The 25905-nt window shown below is 34.7% G+C and overlaps 1 protein-coding gene across 3 annotated transcripts in view; it reads left to right on the forward strand.

The window, feature by feature from the left end:
* LOC143238515 (prestin-like) overlaps positions 1 to 19870 on the forward strand; it is a 50913-nt gene extending 31043 nt beyond the window's left edge. For all 3 annotated transcript variants that reach the window (XM_076478799.1, XM_076478800.1, XM_076478801.1), the window contains 7 exons: positions 12 to 118; positions 546 to 618; positions 6148 to 6260; positions 10510 to 10633; positions 13874 to 13928; positions 15234 to 15349; positions 16854 to 19870. In XM_076478799.1, the coding sequence (XP_076334914.1) occupies positions 12 to 118; positions 546 to 618; positions 6148 to 6260; positions 10510 to 10633; positions 13874 to 13928; positions 15234 to 15349; positions 16854 to 16886 (621 nt within the window). In that variant the 3' untranslated portion in view covers positions 16887 to 19870. The remainder of the gene's footprint in view (positions 1 to 11; positions 119 to 545; positions 619 to 6147; positions 6261 to 10509; positions 10634 to 13873; positions 13929 to 15233; positions 15350 to 16853) is intronic.
* The last annotated feature ends 6035 nt before the right edge of the window (positions 19871 to 25905 follow it).

Here is a 25905-nt window from a genome sequence, read left to right on the forward strand (position 1 = left end):
TGTTATTACAGTGTATATGGTTTGTAACGTTTGTCTCCGTCGTTTTACTGGATGTAACTTACGGATTAATCATCAGTGTTATTGTGTCTCTGTTTACCGTCGTATGGAGGATGCAAAGGTAGGTAAGAAACTATTCAATCATGAAAACAAAACAGAACAGAACAGTAAAGACGATTCGCATAACATGCGACTTAACTTTTTTTACTTAATGTTTTGCTAATGTTGTTTGAGTGTGTGTTTTTCTTATAGCAAAGCCACATCAGGCTATCTGTTGTGTCCATCGAGGGGAATTGAACCCCTGATTTTAACGTTGTAAGTCCGAAGACTTACAGCGGGGACATGTTGTTTGATAAAATTCAGTTTTATTTATTTAAGGCACGGTTATGAAATGCCTCTATAGAAATGCTTATTATTTAAAAATTTGGTAGAGCTCAAGTCTCTCCTTTGTTTGAGAATTTACAACATAAAATCGTCATTATTTACTGTTGTATGAGTGGTATCTTTAGATGTTATATAAGTTCTAATTTTGTTGTGTGTTTTTGTAGCCACCGTGGAACTACTCTTCAAGAGTTTGGTAGCTCTGGCGTTTATATTCCTGGTCCAAAAGTAAAATGTCTGGTAAGTCTAAACCGGAAGTAAAATACGTGATTAAGCCTAAACTGAAAGTAAAATAAATGGTAAGTCTAAACCGGTAACAAAATACTAGGTAAGATTAAGTCGAAATTAAAATACATGGTAAGTCTAAACCGGAAGCAAAATACTAGGTAAGATTAAGTCGAAATTAAAATACATGGTAAGTCTAAACCGGAAGCAAAATACATGATTAAGCCTAAACCTATTTCATGTTATCCGCATGCAAAACAAAAGTAGTTTTGTATTTATACCCGAACTATAACGTAAACGTTTATTAAGAGTATTTGTATGTATTTTCTTCATAACCTAGAATTGTTTGTATCAGGTTTAGTTTGTATAAAAAAGTGTGTGTGGTACATAAAAGACTTAAGTGCGATGATAGTTATAAAAACTGTTAACCAATTTTTTATAAAGATAAAATTTAAAATAAAATTAAATAACGGTTAAAGGTGGTGGGAAAAAAAAGATAAGGTTACACAATATATCGGAAATAACATCAATATATAAATTAAAGTATGAATAATTCTAATAATGTAAAGTTGAATTGTGAATTTAGTTCTGAAAATGCTTTCAGACAAATACAAAAGTCAATAATTCTGGGATCGAGGTTGATACCATTTGGTGTTACGGTATTTAACAGTGCTATCCAATAAGCTTCTTTAAGTTTTCTGTTTCTGTTAGATGTAAAATTTGTCACTATACACGTCAGTTTAGTGTCTTCAAGGAAGTGTCCAGGTGTATTGAAGTGTTTACGACCAAAAGGTTTTTATTTGTTTTCTGTTTTTGTTTCTTTGATAACTTGTAGTTATTAACACGTTCCCATATAGTTGTTTCGGTTTAACTTTCTTATTGAAAGTTAAAGTTTTGACAATAGATTAGATAAATAACATTTTTTTTGTAGATCAAGTAATAAGTTTAGTGATTCTGAACTGTTATTGGTTGTTTTTTTCGCTAAATGTGTTCGTTTTCTGCGTGAACTTGTAGGTTTAGCATCACTTGCTATTTACTGCAAGGATGATCCCCACCTAGTGCCAACTTAAAGTTTACGTGAACTAAGTGTGAATGCAAAGTCTTATTTTTTCTGAAAGAAACAACATGAACTTCTATAAAAATGGATTTTAGTGAATCATTAAGTTCAAGAGGTAAAAGTGTTTTTTTTTTAGTATCCGCGGTAGATTTTTTAGTTTTTAGTGATAGGTAATAACCAGTGGAACACGACAAGAATTTGTTTTAGGTGGTTGTTTCAAGGCAGATTCACGAGGTATATTGTTAACTTTGTCAAGTTGTTGGTGATAATGTTTTGTTTATACCCTCTTTCAGTCATAATCTCTGACGGTCAATGTTCTGACTGTCAGAGTATATCTTCAATATAAGTGTTTAATTGAATGTGATATTGTGTTTGGTGTGTGAAGGGTGACAGCTCTCATTATGTAAGTATTGTGGTTTATCAGTTAGTTTTCGGTACAAATGAGTTAGGTTTACATCTAATACACTTGTTTGAGTACTAGAGTAACCCAGAGTAATTTAATAGAAGTGTGGAAGGTGTTAGCATGTAAAAGGACAGTAAAGAGTCTTCCTGTGCTACCCATCAATGTAACGTTTTTGAAACATTGATTTGTCTGTGCAAAGTTCCAACAGTCTCGTCTCTAAGTCTCCCATAAAAATGTTGGTGTGGTTTGGTGCCATCTTAATGCTCATAGCTTCTATGCCTTTTGTTTGAATATATAATTTATTATTAAATGCAAAATCAGTAAGTGTAAGTACTAGTTCAGCTAAGTCTGTAATAATTTGAGTGTTGCATTTATGTAGGTTTAACAGAGATTCTAGGCCTTCATCGTGGGGAGTGTTTGTGTAAAGAGAAGAAACATCTATAGTACAGATAATGGTGTTTAGAGAAAGTTTTCTGTTGTTGTTGATGTCAGAATTAATGTTTCGAAAATGTGTTGTGTTTTTTTAATATACTGTGTAGAATGTGGAAGATTTGGTTTGGTCTGAATTTCACGCAAAACTACACAAGAGCTATCTGCGTTAACCGTTCCTAATTTAGCAGTGTAAGACTAGAAGAAAGGCAGCTAGTCATCACCACCCACCACTAACTCTTGAGCTACTTTTTTATTAACGAATAGTGAGATTGACCGTTACATTGTAACACTCCCACGACTAAAAGGGAAAGCATGTTTGGTATGATGAGGATTCGATTCCGCGACTCTCAGATTACGGGTTGAGCACCTTAACCACCTGGCCATGCCGGGTCTACGGAGAGGACATCTTTGATGTGGTAAACAACATAAGAAAATAAGTTCTCGCAACTAGAAATAACACGACTGGTGTGTTAGCTTTTCTCTAAATTGCATACCACATCTTTAATTACTTTAATAAATTTTGGTGTAGGGTACAAAACTATCTGTTTATAGTGGTTTGTATCATTAAGTTATCGGTAAGTCTCGTTGACGTAGTCGAATTTATCTTGAATGACAATGACCCTCTCTCCTTATAAGCTGGTCTAATAATCATTTCATTTTTATTTTTTAGTGAAACTGAAGCAGTACATTAACTATAGGAGGGTTTCTTTCGTATGCTTTAGTCCTAATTTATGGCTTCAATTATTTCATTTTCATCAGCCGTAGTAAAACTCTCTAGGTGTCATTGTATATTAGCTGGGAGTGACCAGAAGGGCTTCTCTTAAAACTCTGAGTCGAAATTATTTCTTTCAATGGCTTGATTATTAAAAAAATCTAGAAGTCTTAATCTACGTGCAAATTCTTTTAGAATTAGGAGAAAAATTAAGACCTTTGCTGAGAAGCTTGTGTTGAGTTTTAGTTGGTGTTTTAAAGGACATATCGATGACATTGAAAGTGTTCTTGGGTTTGGGTGGATCGGGTGTAGAAGTGATTAAGTTAGTGAAGTCGGAATTAGAATCTATTTTAGGAGACGGTTCGATGTACGTGTTTACATTGCTGGAGTTAATAATCAACAATTCACTGATGGTATTGTTATGAGTCTATTTAAAGTGTGTATTTTGTTGTAAACAAACATTACGGTTTGAGTGAGAGAAACCTTTGTCCTCATGTGAAGTGTCACGATGTGTTTTTTATTGTTGTTTTTCATGTAATTTTCAGAGATCTTCTCTTATTGGTTAATAAACACATCAAGTTTCTTCTGTAGGACAAATTTGTGTTCTCGAAATTTACAGCAACAATGTTCTTTATACGTTTCTCTACTTTACGTCTCCAAAAGTCTTGTGACAGTTTCGTAAGTGTAAGTGAAGTGGGATGAAAGATATTTTTCCATTGCGAACAAAATAGTTCGTCATTGATTCCTATCGTAACTGTTGAACTCAAATTAAAGGGTTCAGGCACAGTTTGATTCTATAAAGACTGTCCCAATACATCAGCATGACACATGTCCTCTATTTTTTCATTCAGTTTTTTGAGTAGTTTGAAAATCTTGCTAAAGTTTAGATCAGAGTGCACTTGGGCGGATGTACACCGGGAGTAATGTTTATTTCAAGGAGAAGAGAGGATTTTGCTTTGTGTGAGAGAGAGAAGATTCATGTCCTTTTAGGTCTAGAAAGTCGTCAAGTTCACGGTTTCGTGGAAGGTTGTCGGGCGAAGAGTGATTGTTTCCTTCAAAGGTTGTAGAACATTCTGTATATTGCTTGTTTTTTGAATTTCGCGCCAAGCTACACGAAAACTACCTGCACTATCCGTCCCTACTTTAGCAGTGTAAGACTAGAGGGAAGATAGATAGTCACCACCACTCATCGCCAACTTTTGGGCTACTCTTTTACCAACAAATAGTGGAATTGACTGTCACATTATAACACCTCCACGACTGAAAGGGTTATAACTTTTGGTGTGATGAGGATTCAAACCCTCGATCCTCAGATTGCGAGTCGAACACGTGGCCATGCCAGTCCCGATTCTGTGTATAGAAGAAGCAAAGCCTCAGAGATTGTGGAGCCTGGAAGGTCATCAAAATAAAAGGTTACTAGACAGTTGCTATGAAAAAGTGGAGGTCTTAATATCTCCATAAGTACTGCACTCAGGAGAAGGGACAGTAATGTTAGAAGAAAAAATAGACCCTTTACTCTCCTATAGAAGAATAATGAACTTTTCGAATGCGCTTGAGTTTGGGGTATCGTTTCAAAACCATTACAACTTTTGTGCCTGATCCTGTCTATGTGCTAACTTCTCAACCACGCTTTGTAATTTTATTGGATTTTCTTGTATATATCCATAACAATATACATACATTATTTATACAGTCGTAATACGACATGTACATGTTCAGTTTTGTGACCATACTGTACTAATTTTGAGGTATGTGAAGTAGTGCACAGTGTTTTGTTTTTTTAATATCGCACCTTTTCGCAAGCATATGTTTTAATATGTTTTATCTGTAACTGAATGGAAACTGAATAGTAAGCCCGACATGGTCAGGCGTTTGACTCGTAATCCGAGGGTCGCGGGTTCGAATCCTCGTTACACCGAACATGCTCGCCCTTTCAGCCGTGGGGGCGTTATAATATGTGATGGTCAATCCCACTATTCGTTGGAAAAAAGTAGCCCAAGAGTTAGCAGTGGATGGTGGTGACTAGCTGCCTTCCCTTTAGTCTTACACTGCAAATTTATAGACGGCTAGCGCAGATAGCCTTGTGTAACTTTGCGCGAAATTCAAAAACAAACACACTAGAGCTAGATTTATGTTAATATTCTTCATTTTATACTCAAACGAAACTGTACGAACTGTATTTAGTTTACATATATATATATATATAAATTTAGTTATTTGTTTAATTAATGGTGCTTCTAGTTTATAATATTTTTAGAGTAATCACGTTTAACGTATCACCTAGTAACTGAAACAGGTAGTATTTTCAACAAATGAAAATAAAAATGTTTAGAAAACAATAATGTTTTTAGCGCCATCTCTTGTAATTATTCACAAACACATACTGTATATATTTCAAAAAAATTAAAACAATGTAATTTACACCTTACTAAATTTATTTATTGTTAAAATATTAGAAAACAAAAACGAAACACTGTACGGTCAACATTTCTTAAACATTTTTGGAATGCTTGAGCAATTAAAAATGAAAATAGAAAAATATAGAACAGGGTATAACATCAAACTCCAAAAGTCTGCTTTTCTCTCAGTCATTTGAATATCTTATGAAATGTAAGTTTTTCTGCTTGCAAAGATTGCTAGTTAATTTGCTTTAAACAATCTAACAATGGATTTTTAAAACCCGAGTTGTACAATTTTAGGATAACCAAATTCTTTATTAATAGTATCGTGAAAATGATATGGAAGGTTACATAAGTTCTTTGTTATGAGGAGGGAGATCAAAAGAACAACACATATATAGTCCAGGAAGAGTAACATATAATCTACTTAAATTTAAGAGAGAAGCCGTTAATTAAAGTTGCGGATATGATGATATGAAATTTAATATAATATTTTTTAGATCTGTCGTTAACAATACCACGTTTAATTGTGAATTTTTAGACTCCAGCCAATCGCAACACAGGATGTGTGACGGTCTTGCATTTCGGAGTTCCTCTCTTCTTCGCAACCGCTAGTCGATTCCAAGACGAAATAACCCGTATCATCCGACAGAGGTAGGGTTAAAAGGCTTTTATTTATTACAACCAAAAGTACCCGTCTCCAGTGAAGGAAAACTTTAAGTTAATTTATCAATTTAAATTATTTCTCGAACTTTAAAAAGGTTAACTGTGTTGGATTCTTGATTTATTTTAGAACCAAAACTGTGAGTCCATCATGATAAGTAATTGTTGAGTATTTCATTCATGCTAAGAGCCACTCAACAATAATATACGGTACATGTACATTTTTATTATTTGAGTTACGTCACATTTTGAGATATGAATGATGCTGTGATAAATCATAACAGTTTAACGCAGAATAACCTGTTTGTTAAAAACATTAAACATCAATGTTATTTATGTCTATTCTACCGTCATTTTAAAAGTGAATGTTTTGCTTCGTCTGCGTGCACAGCTTTTCTGAGGCAGTGCTGGAAGTGGCTGACGTGACTCCGGAGAAGAGAAACAAGTTTCTTAACGCCTCTGATTATCTTTCAGGTCTCTTAGAAACAGGGACGACTTTAAATCAGAATTACTGACAAAATATTGGATTGGACTGAAGGCAAACGAACACTCACACAAACCACACAGTTCACAATATATGTATAAGTAAAAGATCATGTTTGTATTTTAAATGTGAGACAAACATACTTTGTACAACTTCTCTCATTTTTGTCGGTATGGTAGGTAGAGCCTGATGAGCTCTGGTCTTGTGCGAAAGACCTCGTCGGCACCAGATATAATGTGGTTGACCAATTACTATATATTCTTCATGATGTGCTAAAAACACGTAGGTCCAAAAGTCTTGATAAAACTGAAATAGAAACCCTTATAACCCGAGCACTTTCGAAAGGTGGACCTTTCTTCTTCAGGAGCAATCTGGAAATGCCCAGTGTAATTGAACGAGTGATATATAAAGATTTAGTTTAGTAACGTCATGGAGGCATCGGACTTTCAGGGAATTATTTATTTCTCTGCGTAATGTTGTAAGCGTCTCATTTCTGTTGTTTTGTAGCCGATGGCGATAATGTATATGGAAAGTTGTTGTTGGTATTTTAACTTTGGAATGGATAAAACATGTTTGTGTTTTTAAGAACTGTGTTAGGTGTTTACATAAAAAAAGGAAAGATAACACCTGGAGAGTGATAGAGAAAGATGTGTTAATATAAATCAATTTAAAAGCAGGATAAAATAATTATTTCATGAAAACGTAAGTGAAGAATAAACTTATTTACCTAACAGAGATGAAACTAATGACCAGAGATCACTGATTCCTGGGTCTAGATTAATTCAGAAAGGTTGAACAGTGTTTAGCCTGACAATCCAATAAGCTTCTTTTATTTCTCTGTCTGCTTTAGTTTTGAATCCTGTTTCAGTTCCAGTGACAGTAACATTTTTAATTCATTGATCGTGTTATTGAAGTGTTAAGCGACAGTGAGATCTTTCTCGGTGTTAATAGAAAATTTGTGATTTGCTAAAACGTTTTCTGAGAGTTGTTTGTGTATGTCCTGTATACTGATAATTGCATTTTTTACACTGTATAAGATAAATGGTGTTTTTTGTTTCACAAGTGATTTCTTTAGATATTTTAAAATTAAGTTGATTGTGCTTGTCGGAAAGGTTAATCAAATAGCCATCGGACAGCTTGGCGCAAAATTCTAAAAAATAAAATAAACTTATTGGTACTAGTTATATCCGAAACATTGATAAATATACATAGATTTGCTTAAGTTCAAGGTGTTTTTACTTCTAGAATGATGTGAACAAAACATTTGTTATATTAATTCGTACATTTTCAGAACAGAAGGGTATGAGGAAAGTTATACAGTATACGTAGCGATATGTGGTGCCACCTGGTAGCTAAAATCGATGTATTTTGTGGTGTCTGTTTATAAAACGAGCATATGGCTAGTCAAAAATGGTGGGATAAGTACTACCACACTCTCTATATGTTTTATAGCTAACTGAAATACATGCGAAATCAAACTTGACCAACAAAGAGGCAGAAATGTGCAGTCAAGGAAATCAAACGTCAGTAACTTCCTTCGTGAGCCAATCAAAATTAAGATCATTTCTCAAATGAAATTCGTGGCGTATTAATAGAATAATTGTTGGTTAAAAAATTAGTTAGATTAGCAACTTCTAATATATAATGAGGTTTGTGTGTGTACTGAAAGTGTAAGATGAAATGTATATACAATAATACTGAAAAAAAATATTTATTGATTTTATAACTTAGAGTCTCTGATGATTAAAAAGATTGTAACAGAAATAGAAACGATTTAAATTTAAAATCGAGCGATATTTTTACTTTCATGATAAAGTTTATGCACTTGGCTTTAGACTATGCTCCTATACTATGTCTTTACTTCAGGCTTATTATACCAATACTCGCTACACTTATAGGGTTTCACGGCATCTTTTCATTCTTGAACAGACAGTAATCGAATAATTCTATCTGGATTTTGGTTTTCACGACTCCTATTTTGAGAAATCACGCGTGACATAATGTGATACACATTGGATTTTATATGAGTTAGATTTTCGAAAGCACCGAGAGTTTTTTAACTCTCTATGTCTGTGTTTTATTGTGTATTTTTTAATTGTTTGTTTGTTTGTTTTTGAATTTCGCGCAAAGCTACTCGAGGGCTATCTGTGCTAACCGTCCCTAATTTAGCAGTGTAAGACTAGAGGGAAGGCACCTCGTCATTACCACCCACTGCCAACTCTTGGGCTACTATTTTACCAACGAATAGTGGGATTGACCGCACATTATAACGTCCCCACGGCTGAAAGGGCGAGCATGTTTGGCGCGACGTGGATGCGAACCCGCGACCCTCAGATTACGTTTAAATTGTTATAATCAGTAGTTTCCAACCTGAAGTTGAATTACTGCACTAACTAAACCCACTGAATAACCGTAGTTTAGGAAACTCATTTTAAATATCTTATGCATGATAGTATTTATTATTGTGTAAAAACTGAACAATTCATCATGTGGAAATGTGTGAAGATATTAGGAAAGTAAATGATTACGTATGCTTACAGTGAGTTGCGCCATCTATTCGTAACTCATTACACTGCAATGCCAACATAAGTGATTGCGACGCTAAGTTACGACAGGTGGGGGTTATTACAGTTAAATAAATTAATACACCCGATTTCTTAACTGTATCTATGTTTTAAAATCCGCACTTGGATAAAGTTCCATATTACACGTTTCCATAAATCACGTCATTAGAATTAACATATGTTAAAGTACCTTGTGGTGAATGTGTTACGTCATTTTACGCGTGCTGACTGTTGCATTTCTCTTACCTCGAAGAATCATTTATGTAACTGTGTGAGTGTTTTCTTATAAGCAAGGCAACATCGAGCTGTCTACTAAGCCCACTAAGGGAAATCGAACTGCTGATTTTAGCCTTGTAAATCCGCAGACATGCCGCTGTACCAGCGGGAAGCATCTGGAATTATAATAATTTATTTTACGAAAAGTCGAACAACTTGGTTCTACGTCATTTTTCTGATGTCAATTTACTGCTGACATATGAATACCGCGACATGCAGCAATTAGTTATTTTAAGATTTACTGCATGTATAGTTTGTTTGTTTTTTAATTTCGCGCAAAGCTACTCGAGGGTTATCTGTGCTAGCCTTCCCTAATTTAGCGGTTTAAAACTAGAGGGAAAGCAGCTAGTCATCACCACCCACCGCCAACTCTTGGGCTACTCTTTTGCCAACGCATAGTGGATTGACCGTCACTTTATAACGCCCCCACGGCTGAAAAGGCGAACATGTTTGGTGCGACCGAGATGCGAACCCGCGACCCTCATATTACGAGTCGCACGCCTTAATCCATCTGTCCATGCCGGGTCTAGCATGTATAAAAATTATATAATGGAATATTATCAAAGCAATCATTACTATGTAAAAACAAAACAATAACAAACAAACTTGAACACGAAAATTACGTCACAAAATGTGTATCCATGCAAACATATATAATAGTGTGCGAATTTACCTATTTCTTACCAGGAAATTATTCAGTTTTATTTTAAATAAGATATACTACGATAGTTTATCCGTTCACTGTAAGTTTTAATGATAAAATTGTTCACTGTGCTAGGAAACGTTCTGTTCTGAAAACATAATTATTTGTAATTTCTTAATTTTTATTAATTACAAGTTGTTGTTCTCGAGAAAGAAATTATGAATTCTATACGTAGTAGACAGAATTATCACAAACGGTGTTTTCCACTCATAGGCTTTCACCAAATGCTCTAACAAATCAAGATACCAACGACCCTTCGAACTATAACCTATACATTGTCCTGGATTGTTCTACGATCTGCTATATTGACGATACAGGCCTTACAGCCATGAGAGAGGTCAGTAAATAGACGTTTATTCTGTTATTCTAAGATCAATGGGTGAAACACACACGTGTTTAACATTGATGGATGTTAATGATTTGTTATGATACAAATGGTGGTTCAGATGCAGGATAAAAATGAAAATTACTTCATTTTTTATTGGCAGTTTTTACTCTGTATAGATTTAAACAGACATTTATCAAGATCTTTATACTTTAGTGGAATTGCTCCCTTATGGCTTAGTGTATACTTCAGAGCTTATAACGCGAAAATATACGGTTTGATCATATTGTGCAATTTTACGCTCAAAACAAAGAAACTGAACTTGGGTAATATTTAAAGTCACTGTTCACCTAGACGACTTTTTGAAAACTGAAATAAAACATTAGTGATGTCATTTTCTAAGTAATCTCACTACTCGTTGTTTAGTTTCTATGTGGAACTAAAATGTTCTCATTAATCTGAAGTAATAAAATTCCCAATTTTTCGACATTATGCATTGATGCGCCATCTGTTGAGAGGACTTTGAATAACTTCTTTTGTACGAATGCGAGACCGTAAATTGTGCGCTTTCAAAATTTCATCAATGTTAAATTTACATCATGAAACTCTTTAAACTTACTGTGTGTCAAGTAAACAAGCGAAGGCGATCGTATCTTTGAATGTAAATTGGCTTTACCCTATCAAGATTGCTCTCTTTCCGACCTCCCTACAATTAAAACTTTATTCTTATACCAAACACTCCTTCTGGCCTGTCTACCAGCTAGATATTATTGTTACAACAAACATTTTTCAGCTCCAGCTAGTTACATTTAAATAAAATACCAATTTTATAATTAATTATTTCCTTATGTTATGACTGTGTATATTTTCGGTAAGCATTCATACTTTTTGTGTAACTTTTATTAAAACATTCTTATATTAAAACCTTCATTAAATACCCGGTAAAATATATTGTACATGAAAACCTTCATTTAACACCCAGTAAAGTATTCATTAAAACCTTCATAAAAAACTCTTTTAACAACTGAAAACTAAAAATAATATTCTGTAAAAATGTAACATCTCATAAAAAGTATATAAGAGAAGATGTTCCTCGATTGGTCAGTGGTAAATTTACAGGCTTTTGAGGTTAATATAGAGGTTAGATTCCCCGCGATGGTTTTGCTTTGCTTTTGGAATTTCGCACAAAGCTACTCGAGGACTATCTGTGCTAGCCCTCTCTAATTTAGCAGTGTAGGACTAGAGGGAAGGCAACTAGTCATCACCACTCACCATTAACTCTAGGGCTACTCTTTTACCAACAAATATTGGGATTGGCCGTAACATTATAACACCCCCACGGCTAAAAAGGCGAGCAAGTTTGGTGTGACGGGGATTTGAACCCGGGACCCTCAGATTACGAGTCGAGTTCCCTAAACACCTGACCATGCTGGGCCGAAGATTTGTTTTTTCTATATTCTGAGTGTGAAGGTTGAATAACTTTAGGTTTTAACAATATATTGTTTTATATCAAAAGTTTTAAAATACAAAATAAACTAAAAATAAGCAAGGAAACAGTATTCTCTAAAACAACCTCTAGATCAGCAGTTCTTAGCCCCTGGGTCACGACCCTGGGCTTCCACTAGAAAAATAACTCTCTTAGCTACTGTAGCGAAACAAAGTAATTTTCTTTTAGCCTCAGTGACAGTTGTTTAGCCACAATTTTAGGTCGCCAAAAACTGTGTGGTGCGTGACTTTTAATATGCATCAATTTCATCCAGTAAAAAATAGTTGTAATTATATGAAAATCTACAAGACATTAAGTTTTGTACTATTTTTTATTCCCCAGCAATCTTTCCTGCCAAAAAAATAAAACAAACAAAATAAACATTATAAAGAGGAAAATAAAGAGATACATTTCTCAAAATAACACAGAAACAAAAAATGACTTAAAACTAGAATACGGTAGCATGACTAGTAAGTAGATAAATCCAATGGTAGCTCTTCAGCCAAATCATTCTCAACAGAAGATGTGGTAGAAGTTGACACCTGAGGTTCCGAAGCACATTTCTTCAACAGGGAATGTTACCCACGTCTGTTTTTGTGAGTGACCCAATATCTGAATGCAGAGTGGAAGTTAAAATGATCTAAAGGTTTGGACTCCATGGATAAGTTCAGTAACATTTCTGTCTTGGCCACAGACAAACTGCTCCTGGCATCTGTTTTGATTCTATTGTACCTGCTAATTCCCCGCTCACAGTCAACAGATGTAACTGGAATTATTAATCCAAATGCTGCAAGCTGAGACAGATTTGGAAAAGTTTGACGGGTCTGGTGGATGTATTCCTTGTAGAAGCTCTTCATGTTTCTGTTTTTGTGAGCATCCTGTTCCATTATGTTCCTTAGTAGCAGCCATTTAGTTAGTGCCTCATCCTGATGAGGCACTGATCTAGGAGTTTTCATGATCTCAATTCAAACATATGTCAAACAAAACTTGGTATTTCCACTTTGATACAGACCATAGTCAGGTTTTCTCTAATTACTGTTTGTGTACCACGGGCAAATTCAAACATGTAGCATAAAAAATGAAAATAAAAGAAATCATTAGCACAGCTGAGTAATATATTTTTTAATATAATTTGTTAGTTGTCATATCCCTGAAATCATAAAAATACATATATAAAGAAAATATAGATTACAATCAGTGGTAGTTTTTAAAGACGTTTCTTGTTTCTTCAACTCGCTGGGGGCGCCTCTGTTCATTTGTCATCATTAATAGCTTGGATGGCGATAAAAACCACGAAAGCTGTTAAGACCGAAACTTGAGCAGAATAAACAAAGGAAAACCATCTAAGACCGAAAAATTATTATCTTTCGCCACTATTGCGAAACCATCACTAGATTTTTTAGCCACAGGCTGTTTTTTTCGCCAATGGCGATGTGGCTAATGGCTAGCGGAAGCCCAGCGACTCGAAATTTAATCTTCAGGATGTGTGAAAGGAGGTCGCGAATAGATTTTGAAGATAGATATTTACTTGTATGTTTAGTAAGACGTGCGATTTTCAAAATTATTGCCTCGTTTGTAAATGTCTATCAATGTTTGCAAATATATCGTGAGACAAGAAAGGAAAAAGGGCCTGGACCCATTGCTCTAAGTAGACTTTAGTAGCAAAATTAAGTTACTTACCTTCACGTAAAATGTAATTTTATCAAAGAAGTATTATTATATCTTAAGTTGCTTACTAATCGTTTCATAATTTCACAATTTTATAGGTTATTAACAAATCCAGGAAAGAGGGCGTTTGCTTGTACTTAGCCTCATTACCAGGTAAGTTTGATGTGTATCTTTACCCTGATTACCTGTTACCTTGCACTTTTGATAAGAGTTCAGTAATTTACACTTGTTACATTAAGACTGTTACGTATTATAGTTTATTTCGGACGAATCTGTGATTTTTCTTTGATAGATTGTTTAGGCAGTGTATTCGTATGAAACTTTGTGGAATCGACGGCAACTGCCTGTTGTGGAGACACAAATGTAGAGGACAACGTTTCGAAAATCTTCCACCTGAAGACGAAAGGCAGGAGACTTTCAAAACGTTGTCCTCTACACTTGTGTCTCCACAACAGGCAGTTGCTGTCCATTCTACAAAGGTTCATTGAGTTTCTGATTTATTATGTTATGTACGTTACGTATTACTATCTCAAATAACAGGAAATTTTAAATTTTAATCTAGTAGTTAATTGAATATTAATATGTAATACATTTATGATATATTTTCTTTCTTAACACAAATATATCTTAATATACATTAAAACGATACAATTTATAATAACGGTTATTGCTAATAGTTATTACAAATAATAATTTATATACAAAAGTTTTACAAACTATACTGAGCCTTCTATCTTTCTATCTGGTCTGAAACTGAATTTTTTATAGACGGTCTAGGTCCACGACGAGTGGATAATTGTATGTTGATATTGTTACACTTCGCTTAATGGCTCGCCTCACGCCGTATACAAGCTGAGTTTTTCGGGCGAAAATATCTAATGTCCTCGTAGAAATATTAACGGTCGTAGTTAATTCACAGGAGTTGAACAGTCTATGTACGAAACCCATGGTTAAATATCAGCAGTTTTCCTATTAGTAAACGTTCATCTTGGTTATAACTTCCGACGTTTATAGTATGTTAACTGTAGCAACCAAACAATATTCTAAAACTGTCTCTATTTATAAACTTTAGGCGAAGTTGTAGAAAGATCAGTTGACAACAATATTAAAAGATATTCTGGCGCTTTTGTATTGTTTATTTTTATTCCAGTGAACCTTCTACAAATTTAGAAGAGACGGGACTTGCGCAATACTCATTTACCAATATACGTCACATGCTTCAAACGTAGATATTAAAATAATTGTATAACAGTAAATCCGTTACAAGACATATAACACAAAGTCGTACGAGTTTTATCAAATTGTTTATAATTCTGAAAGTAACCGAAAGAGTGCATAAATTTTCAATTTAATAAAAACAAAACATGTCACTATCATAATATTCAGTGAATAACAAGGTTTTGTTGATTCTACGAGCTGGTGTTATGTTAAATAAAATTTCTACTGTCCATGATTTAGTTACCTTCAGTGATACCATGGAAATCTCGGGAATTTTCGATCTCATAGGGAAAGAAAACGTTTTTCTCACAGTTCACGACGCAGTACTGAGTGCTACCACCCGTGGCGCTAACCAAGTAAGTTAGGCTTTCGACTTGCTATAGACGAAGAAATCTATTTTAATTATAATTTGTTGGTTAATTTGGTTGTTAATTCGTAAAGAAAACTGAGTATGAAAAGTAAAACATTAACGGGTTTACTTATTATGGTTTATAAATCAGAAGACACAATAACTAATCAGCTCAACATGAATATTTGAAACGTTAAAAAGTGGAAAGTTGTTATTTTTGTACATATTCAACCTAGGCTCGGCATGACTTGGTGGTTAAGGCGCTAGCCGTTCCTAATTTAGCAATGTAAGACTAGAGGGAAGGCAACTAGTCATTACCACCCACCGCCAACTGTTGGACTACTTTCTACCAACGAATAGTGGGATTGACCATCACATATAACGCCACCACGATTGAAAGGGCGAGCATGTTTGATGCGACGGGGATTCGAACCCGCGACTCTCGGATTACGAATCGAGTGCCTTAACCACCTGGTCATGCCGTGCCTATGTGTTAATTTAACTCTACTTTAGGACCACACCTAACGCTGTACTGTACATTGATGATCAGTAGTTTGTGGCTGCCTAGTTTTACAGTCCATTATTCACGGATCGTGTCAGCCACGAACAGAGGTCAGCACTGTAGTAGCACCAACCTTTAGTCAAAATATAAATGGTTAACTTGTGTAGCAGTGAAAGTGGGTTTTCTCGGAGCATTCCCGTTCACCCCACACCAACTCTTGGCACAAGATTTATAGGTCCCTGCTGTCCTGAAGAACCCTACGTCTAACATCGGTCGTTTGTTTATTTCTTTAAATAAATAACATCTTAGCTTATTCTCTCAATGATCTTATCAACTCTCCAACACTGTTTTATTTGTCCATAGTCTAGCTCCCCAATTACAACTGACCAATCGCACATCTTCTTTTAACCACGAGCGTGGCGAATGAGGATTGTTCAGTCTTCGATCGCCCTTCGTAATTAATTGGTTCCATGGAACCAATTAGTTTCATATCAAAACACCTGCTAGAAGGAACGCACTAGCTCAACATTACAGTATTGTTGTATTCCAGGGAAGTTGAAGAGCTTTGGTATTGAGTGAAAGGTCTCATCGTACTAGATGTGGTAAATGTAATATGGTTAGCATGTTGTTTTCACTCAGAAGTTCGTAGTAATAATTCACTTAATATGAGAGCTTTTATTGTAAGGCACAGTGTACGTTGCTAAAAGAATAGACATTTGATGATAGTTACCGACTGTATTTTAGCCTAACTTTGAACTTCACTTGATAGATAATGCAACTCCTGGTTTCGGGTTACTTTTGGTTATGGTGTTTGTACATTGTTCCCCCAACGTATGAATCTATCACTCTGTCCTCTTCGTTTTCATAACAGTTAAAGTCTGCAAACTTCGATAAAAATGGCAAAACAAGTAAGCAATCGTTGCAGCATTGGGTATTGAGTAGGAAAAGAAACTATGAACTCTGCACAAATAATTTTTCTAATTTCTGTATTGCTTTATTTTTCCCTCAGGTTGGCGTCCTGGATGAGTGTATTCATATGTAGCCTCTTTTTGGATATGAGCATACAGCTATAGCCTCGTTTTGATTGTGAATATGCAACTATAGCCTCGTTTTGGATGTGAATATGCAACTATAGCCTCGTTTTGGATGTGAGTGTTCAACTGTAGCCTCGCTTTGGGTGTTAGTTGGTTTAACGACGTCGTAGTTCCTCATCAAGGCTTCTTGTTTTATTTTGCCTTAGAATTCTTAAGTTACTATCTCTTGTAACAGTTACAATAGAATTATTTTACAGTAATTTACTATTATTTAAGAGTTAATTATGAATACTATATTTTTGTCGTTTATACAGAAATGTTATCCATAAACAAATTATTGGATGTTTTTGGATTTTACTTACCGAATTATTCACTTAAACGGACATATAAGCCTGCACATATATAAGTTGTACAACGTAGCATGTGTAATCGGTTAAACTGAATTATTCGAGTTGCATATTTATTTATATCAAAAACTGTTTTTGAAGCAGCGTTTACCAGATTTTTATCACCTCACTTTCAATTAATGTGTCTTCTTGCGTTATGCTCCCCTTTCTTTAATGGGTGAAAGATTAAGTTAAGTGTCAAGATGTAATTCACAGATACACATCAAAATAGTATATGTGTTGTACTAATTACTTATTAAATTTATTAATAAAAATATATTAAAACTAAATTTTACATTATTAGATCACTGACTCTCTTTATTGCCAAAGAGATTATCTACGCCCCCCAGGGAGGCATGCCCCACACTTTGGGAAACTCTGATTTACACAGAACAACAGTTTTTGATAACTTGTTGTAGTTAAAAATTTTTATAACATATGTAATAGTTTTAAAATTAAATAGACACGAGAAGAAATAATTTGAATATACAGATAACTTAAGAGACACAGGTAGATGGTTTGAATTATGAAATGCTTCAAGTTTAACATATGTATTATGTATTGTAAAAATAATTACGAAAAAACATATTTAATAGTTTTCATTGGTCTACAGATCCCATTGCCACTAAGGGCATAAATATGATTTGAATTTAAAACAAGACTGGTTTGGGTTTGTTCGTTATTAAAACACAAAACTACATAACGATTTATCTGTGCTGTGCCCACCATGGATATCGAAACCCTGTTTAGAACGTTTTAACCCTTTAGACTCACCACTTGAGGGTTGGACTTCAGGAGTGGATGGAAACGCTGAGGTTATAAGGTGATCTATTTTGTTTGTGATTTGTTAAGCCCAAAGCTACACGAAAGGCTATCTGTGCTCCTACCATCACGGGTATCGAAACCCGGTTTGTAGCGTTGTAAGTCCGCAGACATACCGCTGGGCCACTGTGGTTTTAGGCAGTCTGGTAGGCAAAGATTAGGCATCCGTGTTTCAAAATCATCTCATAGTGTGGGCTGAGATCTCACTTTTACTTGTTTTTTTTATTCTTGTTTACTTTATTGTATAAAAAATAGTCAAAACAGCATATTTATATGTAAGTGTGTGTATGTGTAAAAATAATACTAAATATTTATGAAATTCGAATATTGTGTTGTTTTAATTGCAATTAAAATAAAGAGCAATTAGATCTGAACAGAACAAACTACAAAAACAGCCGAGTTAAAATAAAGGGCTCAGTCGCACAAAAATATGACGTCAGAAAGAGCCAAATTATAAGACGCCCTCTAAAGACGCAATGTAAAAGCAAGCAATTTAAGCAAGAAATAATTGTAGAAAACTCTTAATATTTATGCAATGACAACGAGTCTAAATGTTTTCAGTGGCACAACGATAGCCCAGTGTTTAGTTTTGTACTTAACTACAAACGAGCAGTTTTTTTTTCTTCTTTCATGTCACGTAGTCGACCTCTTTGTTCTAATTTGGCTGAGTCCATGAAAGAAGGGTTTGATCAGATCTGGTTTTATATTCTGTCAAATGGTAAAACTATATGACTTTGTATAACTTAAGTGCTTCTCTGTTTCTGTGAAAAGTATAAATAATTTTACTGATATATAACGTGGTCTCTAATGAGATTACAAATAAGTTTGTTTTCTCTGTTAACGAGATTTACAGGCGTAAGTGTTTACTGTGGATATGTACACTGTACTATGCAGTAATTTTAAACGCAAAGGTTTTATTGTTGTTGTTTTTTTATCTTTGCGATGATTGTGTAATCGTCTAATGTTATACGAAAATCGATAATTCAGTTCATGAAGTTTGAAAGTTGTTAAAACTAAGCCGTACAAAGGGATCTGTGCTTGCTTTGTCTACCGCGGGCATCGAACCCGATTTATAGCACTATAAGTCCACGGGCTTACTGCTGAGCGAGTAGTCACCATGAAGATTATAGACTTCCTGTTATAATATTTACTCATAACACGGTGTTTCCTAAACGCAAAAGATGTTATCCGGAGGTTCAGCGAAAAGTCTGGGAGCTTACAACACTAAAAATCGGACTTGTAACCAGAGCCAGGGAGAGTACAGATAACTCACTGTCTGGTGTTGCATTAACAACAAGCAAAGAGAAGATACTGAGATTTATAGGTGTCGCTGTATAAAAGGAATACTTGCACTTTAGCAGACGATGACTGAAAATGTTGGTTGTGTTATTTATGTCTCTAACAGAAAGAAAGTCTTAAAAAACAAAAAAGGAAGAGGCAGAGAGAGCAACAGTTTCATGAAACACAATAAAAATATTTAGTGTTAACTTAACGTCGTATGTTTTGTTAAAATCTCCTATTTATAGTGTACTTTAATAATTTAGAGAAATGTACAAAAATACAATTTTGTAATATTTTCTTCAATAAACATTGAGCAATTGGTTTGCTTGTGACGTCTGTCTTAAAACATTAAAATGTTTGTTTTGTACGTGTGGTAATTATTGTATATTTATTTTTACGAAAGTTAGATTTCCTGAGCATGAGTTAGACTCTAATTAACAATCAATCTTTTGTTTACAGTAGGCTCATTATTGATACCATTGTATAAAATCATGACACATTGAATCAAATTAAATATCCGACGTTATTAATAAGTGAATATTAACAGTATTATTGTGTATTTCCAATATGATATGTTTGTCTTTCGTTTAACATCAACTCTCGTCAAGCAATAGGTTAGTATCGGCCACATTGTTACAGCGTGACGGATATGTCATTTATTTGGCCCGGCATGGCCTAGAGCGTAAGGCGTGCGACTCGTAATCCGAGGGTCGCGGGTTCGCGCCCGCGTCGCGCTAAACATACTCGCCCTCCCAGCCGTGGGGGTGTATAATGTGACGGTCAATCCCACTATTCGTTGGTAAAGAGGCCCAAGAGTTGGCGGTGGGTGGTGATGACTAGCTGCCTTCCCTCTAGTCTTACACTACTAAATTAGGGACGGCTAGCACAGATAGCCCTCGAGTAGCTTTGTGCGAAATTACAAAAAAAAAAACAAAAAAAAAACGTCATTTATTTAATTCCTATTTGTATTAAATAATAGGACAGCAATTAGCGATTTTTTTTTCACCTATTTGTCCTTTATTTAGCCATACACCTGTTAAATATCAGGTCAGTTTCAAAGTATATTTGTTTAGTTGCCACGTTTAGCACCTAAACCTGTAAAGTTTGAAAGTGTTTAGTCGATACGTGACACGACACATCTGTTTTTAGCACCTAAACCTGTTAGGTAATACGCCAGATTGAAAGCGTATTTGTACGTGACACGACACATCTGTCCTTTAGCACCTAAACTTGTTAAGTAATAGGTCAGTTTGGAAGTATATTTGTTTAGCTGCTGCGTGACATGACACATCTGTTCTTTAACGCTAAACATGATAAATAATTGGTCAGCTCTGGAATTATGTTTGCTTGGTCACTATATATCATGATACATATGTTCTTCTTTTAGCATCTAACTCTATTAAGTAGAGGTCTGCACTGAGTAGTCACAATAAGACTTCTATCCGTCATTTAATACCTAAACCTAGCAAAGAACAACTTAGAGTTCAAAATGTTTTCAGTTCCAAATCATTCAATGGGCCCGGGTTTAGGAGCTCACAGGAAGTGAATTAAACAATTTTGGCAGATGCGGAGGCTATTTAGCCATAAGATTATAATGCCCTTACGGCTGAAAGGGCGAGCATGTTTGGTGTGCCGGGGATTCGAACTCGCGCCCCTCAGATTACGAGTCGAGTGCCTTAACCACCTAGCCATGCCGGGCCTTACTACTAAAGTATGTATGCTATCCACGTCTTCAGAATCTCCCAATTTGAAATTGGATCATCAACTGTCGACATTTTTTCTCAAGAGGGTGTCTAGATTTGGTTTCTATGGTAGGTTGGCCGAGCGTGCTATGAATAATATGGATGTAGAAGTTTACATTTTATTCGCATGTGTGTATGTGTGCATCATTTTAGCATTATTCCATTTTATTACGTTAAATCTTCTTTGATATGATGGACTATTTCAAACAGTCCAGCACTGCACGGTGTTGTAATACCATTACACTCCTGAAATCTAACTTTTCTTGGTCTTGTGCTTTCTCCAATTATGTTGTGTTTTGTGATGTTTGCACATTCCCTCTGTGTTATCATAGACATCTTACACATGGGAAGATGGCCATGTCTGTAAATTTTCCTCGCTTATTCTTCGTCTTCGAATATCTTGAAATCTTGATGAAGATGGAAGAATATCCGTCATCGATGATGGATGCGTTTTTAGTTTTTCATCTTTGTTATTAGAACGTTCTGTATTACAAATCTTGTTTATTTTAAATATTTTTCTGATATTGTCAACTTCATTTTAAAATATTAAAATTTTCTTAGCGTTTCTTGAATGAAATAATTTTCTTCCTTAGAATGAATAGACGCCACCATTTTTGGTGCATTAATCTTCAGCGTCATGCCATGTGATTATTTTCACCCAATTAGCTTTTAACACGTAAAAGTAGGCATCACTCTCCTTGAAGTACTTCCATCTCCCATCCTAAGTTTCACATGTGGGTTTAGGAGGAACTAAAAAAAAGCGAAACAATAAAACTTGAGTATTAATGGTTTCATTTTTTATTACCTTAACTGCTGTCTGTGATACTGATCTCTATAACTTTAGGATTCCTTAAGATATAATTGAGGTATTTAACCTTATCTGTTTATTTCCAATTGGCTCCTGAGAAATACAAGTTTCATGTCTCAGTAACTATCACGGTTATTTTGTAAATTATACTGCCCAGGTTAAGTTCCATCAACAACAAGCTCCTGGCAACTATACTCAGTAACTCCTACACTGAATATTAAGATACCATACTTCATAAAAACGTTCTGAGACTCTGAATTTAGATCACGTGAGTTGATAATACATTTATAATATGGTAATAAATTACAGATATGTGTGAAACATTTAAGAGGCAACATGCGATAAAGAAAACAAAAATAAAAAACAACAAAGAAATATTAAAATGTAACAAACTTCCATTCCTGTACATGATGATTAACAAGACACATGACTCATATACCACATTTATATTCATTTTTCATTAACAATTTTTTTTTACAATTTATCACTTCTCATTTTTACGCATAGTATTTTCGCCTTGTGCTATCATCAGTATATTTTACTTTCCTTATTACGTTTTAAAATCTATTGTTAAACCTTTTCTCTATCTCCTCAGCCTCATGTATTTTCACACGCAATGCTCTTCCTTGTTTCAAGGCTCTCTTCTTGAGAATCAGTTACAATTAAATCAGTTAATTAAAACGTCATCTTGATGGAAGGCAAGTGTTAAGATGAATGAAGTGCTCACATTTTACCCTTGGAAGTCACTCTTGAAGAGGGAAGTTCTCCTTCCCAAAAGCAATCACGTGTTTTTGTTTGTGATATATACTTTTCAATCCTATATGGATTCTGAGAACCACTAATAAGACAAGTGTGTTTACTGTAATAATGAAATAATGACTTGAAAGACCCTTTTACAAGCATATACGCTGTCAGCATACGGACGAGTCGATAAATACACTGTTTCAGTGATGACGAGAAAACCCACTTGTCTTATTGGATTTCGCACACAACAACCTACTCTAACCGTTCCTAATTTTGAAGTTACAGACTAGATGGAAAACAACTAGTCAACATCACCCACCACAAAATCTTGGGTTACTCGTATCAAACCTTCACTATTATGGTTGATTACCTCCTACAGGTGAAGCTGTATTGTTACTCATGATGGAAATACAAATTCAGAAATGGTGTATTATAATGCAATCCTGGTAGTGGTATTTTTATACAAATTTATTAACCAATAAGATGGAAAATATGTCAAGCTATTTTACACTAAAGTAGAAGTTAAAAAGCAAATGATAATACTGTGGAGCATATAAGGCTCAAAATCATGCCAAAAACTCAAAGCTTGGCGTTTATGAGATTGTAGTGTACGTTAAATGTCCACATTTACACACTTATCTACAACAGATTTTTGATGTTTTTAATGTGTTTGTTTTGTTATGCTTCCTGAGTTCATTAGTCTTTCACAACTTTCTCGGGAATTGCGCATGCGTTCTTGCTTTTATTTTATTTCGTTTATAAATAAACTGTTCACATTCGCTACTTTAATTTTCGATTGAACAATTAATTCATCATATCTCACAATCGCTCCAAGAATGTTTGTTGGAAGTTCATAATGGATGGATTTTGTCGTAATTACTTTCCACTAAAATCGTTAATCAATCAGAGTGAATTTTTCCGTCTCGTGCTATAATGAGTGAAATGAGTAGAGAGATATGTTATGTCTGACCTCGGAACACCGTAGAGTTACGGCTATTGTAGCAGCCATTTTGGGTTAGGAATAAGAACTGGATCGATGACGTCACACATTGACGTAATTCATAGGTGGTCGCCATTGAGGGCTAAAAATTATCTAGTAACCCTACACGTATCATATTAGGCATAATAAGACGTTTATGACTATCGATATCACATTATTTCGTAAAAGTTTTCTCGTATAATAGTCGGTTCCAATTAGATTGGAAATCAAATAACTGACAAAAGTATCAACTTAGAAACATAAGCTGGGAAATATTTACTTAGCTAGATATGAGTGTTTAGTATAAGATACTGTTAAAGAAACAAACCCGCGAGATGGAGCTATTATTTTAATTTTTATTGTGCCTCTTTTAACTCTGTACCGACAAGTTATTTTGCATCGTGTTATAAAAAGGTAAAAAGGAGACAATCGTTGTCTCTAAGAAGGAAGTGTTAATTAATGCATTATTTATTAGAACTTTGGAATAAAGTTCAACAACAGCTATATGTGCAATTTGGAATTGATAAACTGGAGGGAAAGAATCCATCCAAAAATAACATAAGGCCAAGGAACCTTTGGATTCACGGTCCAGTCACATTAACCACTTGGCAACGTCCATCCCAAGAGGAGTCACACAGGAGCTTCCTATTTAGTCTCAGAATTGTTTTTTAACAGACCGTTTATTAATTTATTTATTAGTAAATTATAACAACTGTAAAGAGAGGGAAGTCATTTGCAAGAACACGCCACTAGAGGCGCTGAAAACTCTTTATGTTAATAAATTTTCTGTTATTTTAGTAATAAACAATAAAATATTACTGATTTACAAGGTAATTGTAAAAGGTAATCTAAAAACATTTTATAATACAATAATAGCGATATTTTTGTAAACATTACTATACTAGCACGTAGTTTGATGGGTTGGGTGTAATTAACTGTTATGTCATCGTAATATTCACGTTTCATTTAAAAAAGATAATTTTCTGAGATTCACTTTTACTTCAAGTGAGTACTTTCTACTACGAGATTGTCAAGTGAAGACTTCTTTCAAGAACAACATGTTTAGTCTTAAAGATATTAGTTTAAAGGAGAGAAAAGAATACATTTTACGGCTCATTGTATAGTAAGCACGTAATGTTGTGACATGACGTCGTATCATATGCCCTCTACCGTCTTCATTCAAACAGAAAATCTCAGAATTGTTCATTTAATTTGCTTCTATGCAGTTTTGGCATAAAACTATTGAACTTGTTTCATTTTAGTTGTTTTTAGTTTTTTTAGCAAATAGAGTGGAGCGCCATTAAGCCGCGGACCAGTAAACCGCGTAATCGCTTAAGTCGCTATAGCAAGTCTTGTGAGCGATGTGAGCGAGGATTATCGCTAATTTAAGAACGTGTAAAAATGCGGCTTACGGATTTAATCCTGGCTTTATAACTTCAAGGGGATATTTAAAAAGGATTTGCTTTAATTTGGGAGATAAATAAAATATATTACAAAAGAAATCCACCGTTAATCTACCTTATCCGCTCTCTATGTCAACTTTATGGAGGCCGCCATTGTTACCGAATCACACCTCTCCATACATTAAAGTTAATCCGCGGTAAATCCGTGAAAAAAGTGATCAATAATTAAAGTATTATTTTTAATTTGATAATCCGATATAATGATCACGCAATGGCCCGGATGAGGCTCCTCGGCGGAGCTGTTGGCGACTTCGACTTTTCAGTCACAAAGGTTTAAGCCACGGTTAAGCAGGTTGACCCCCCAAATACCGCGGTTTAACGGCGCTCCACTGTATATCTACTTTACCCGTAGTGATGTTGCCACAACTTCACTCAAAGTGTAGAAATGAGTCAACAATAGCAATGTACTTCAGTGGCCGAGTGGATTATATCTGGAGGTTACAGTATTTGTATAGTGTAAGATAACAAAACAAAGAGACACGTTTTTACTATGAACTGGGGATTATTGTATTAGTATGGATCTTTCATTCTTTTGATTTCTGCTTGTTTGTCGACGTGGTTAGTTCTACTGATATTTGTTTAAAAAAAACATGAAAAGTACTAATAGTAAGACATAGCCTAATGATAATCTTCCTGATTTTTACGTGGATATATGTTTACTTGAGAATACCACAATATAATAAATACTACTGTATCGTCTGATACAATGAATTAAAATAACAAATGATTAAAGTTTATTCAGTACAAACAAACATGCCATAATACACATATTCCTGTATATTTCAAAAAAATAATCTAAAAC

This window comes from Tachypleus tridentatus, chromosome 13 (genome assembly GCF_004210375.1).
Source record: "Tachypleus tridentatus isolate NWPU-2018 chromosome 13, ASM421037v1, whole genome shotgun sequence".
Classification (NCBI taxonomy): Eukaryota; Metazoa; Arthropoda; class Merostomata; order Xiphosura; family Limulidae; genus Tachypleus; species Tachypleus tridentatus.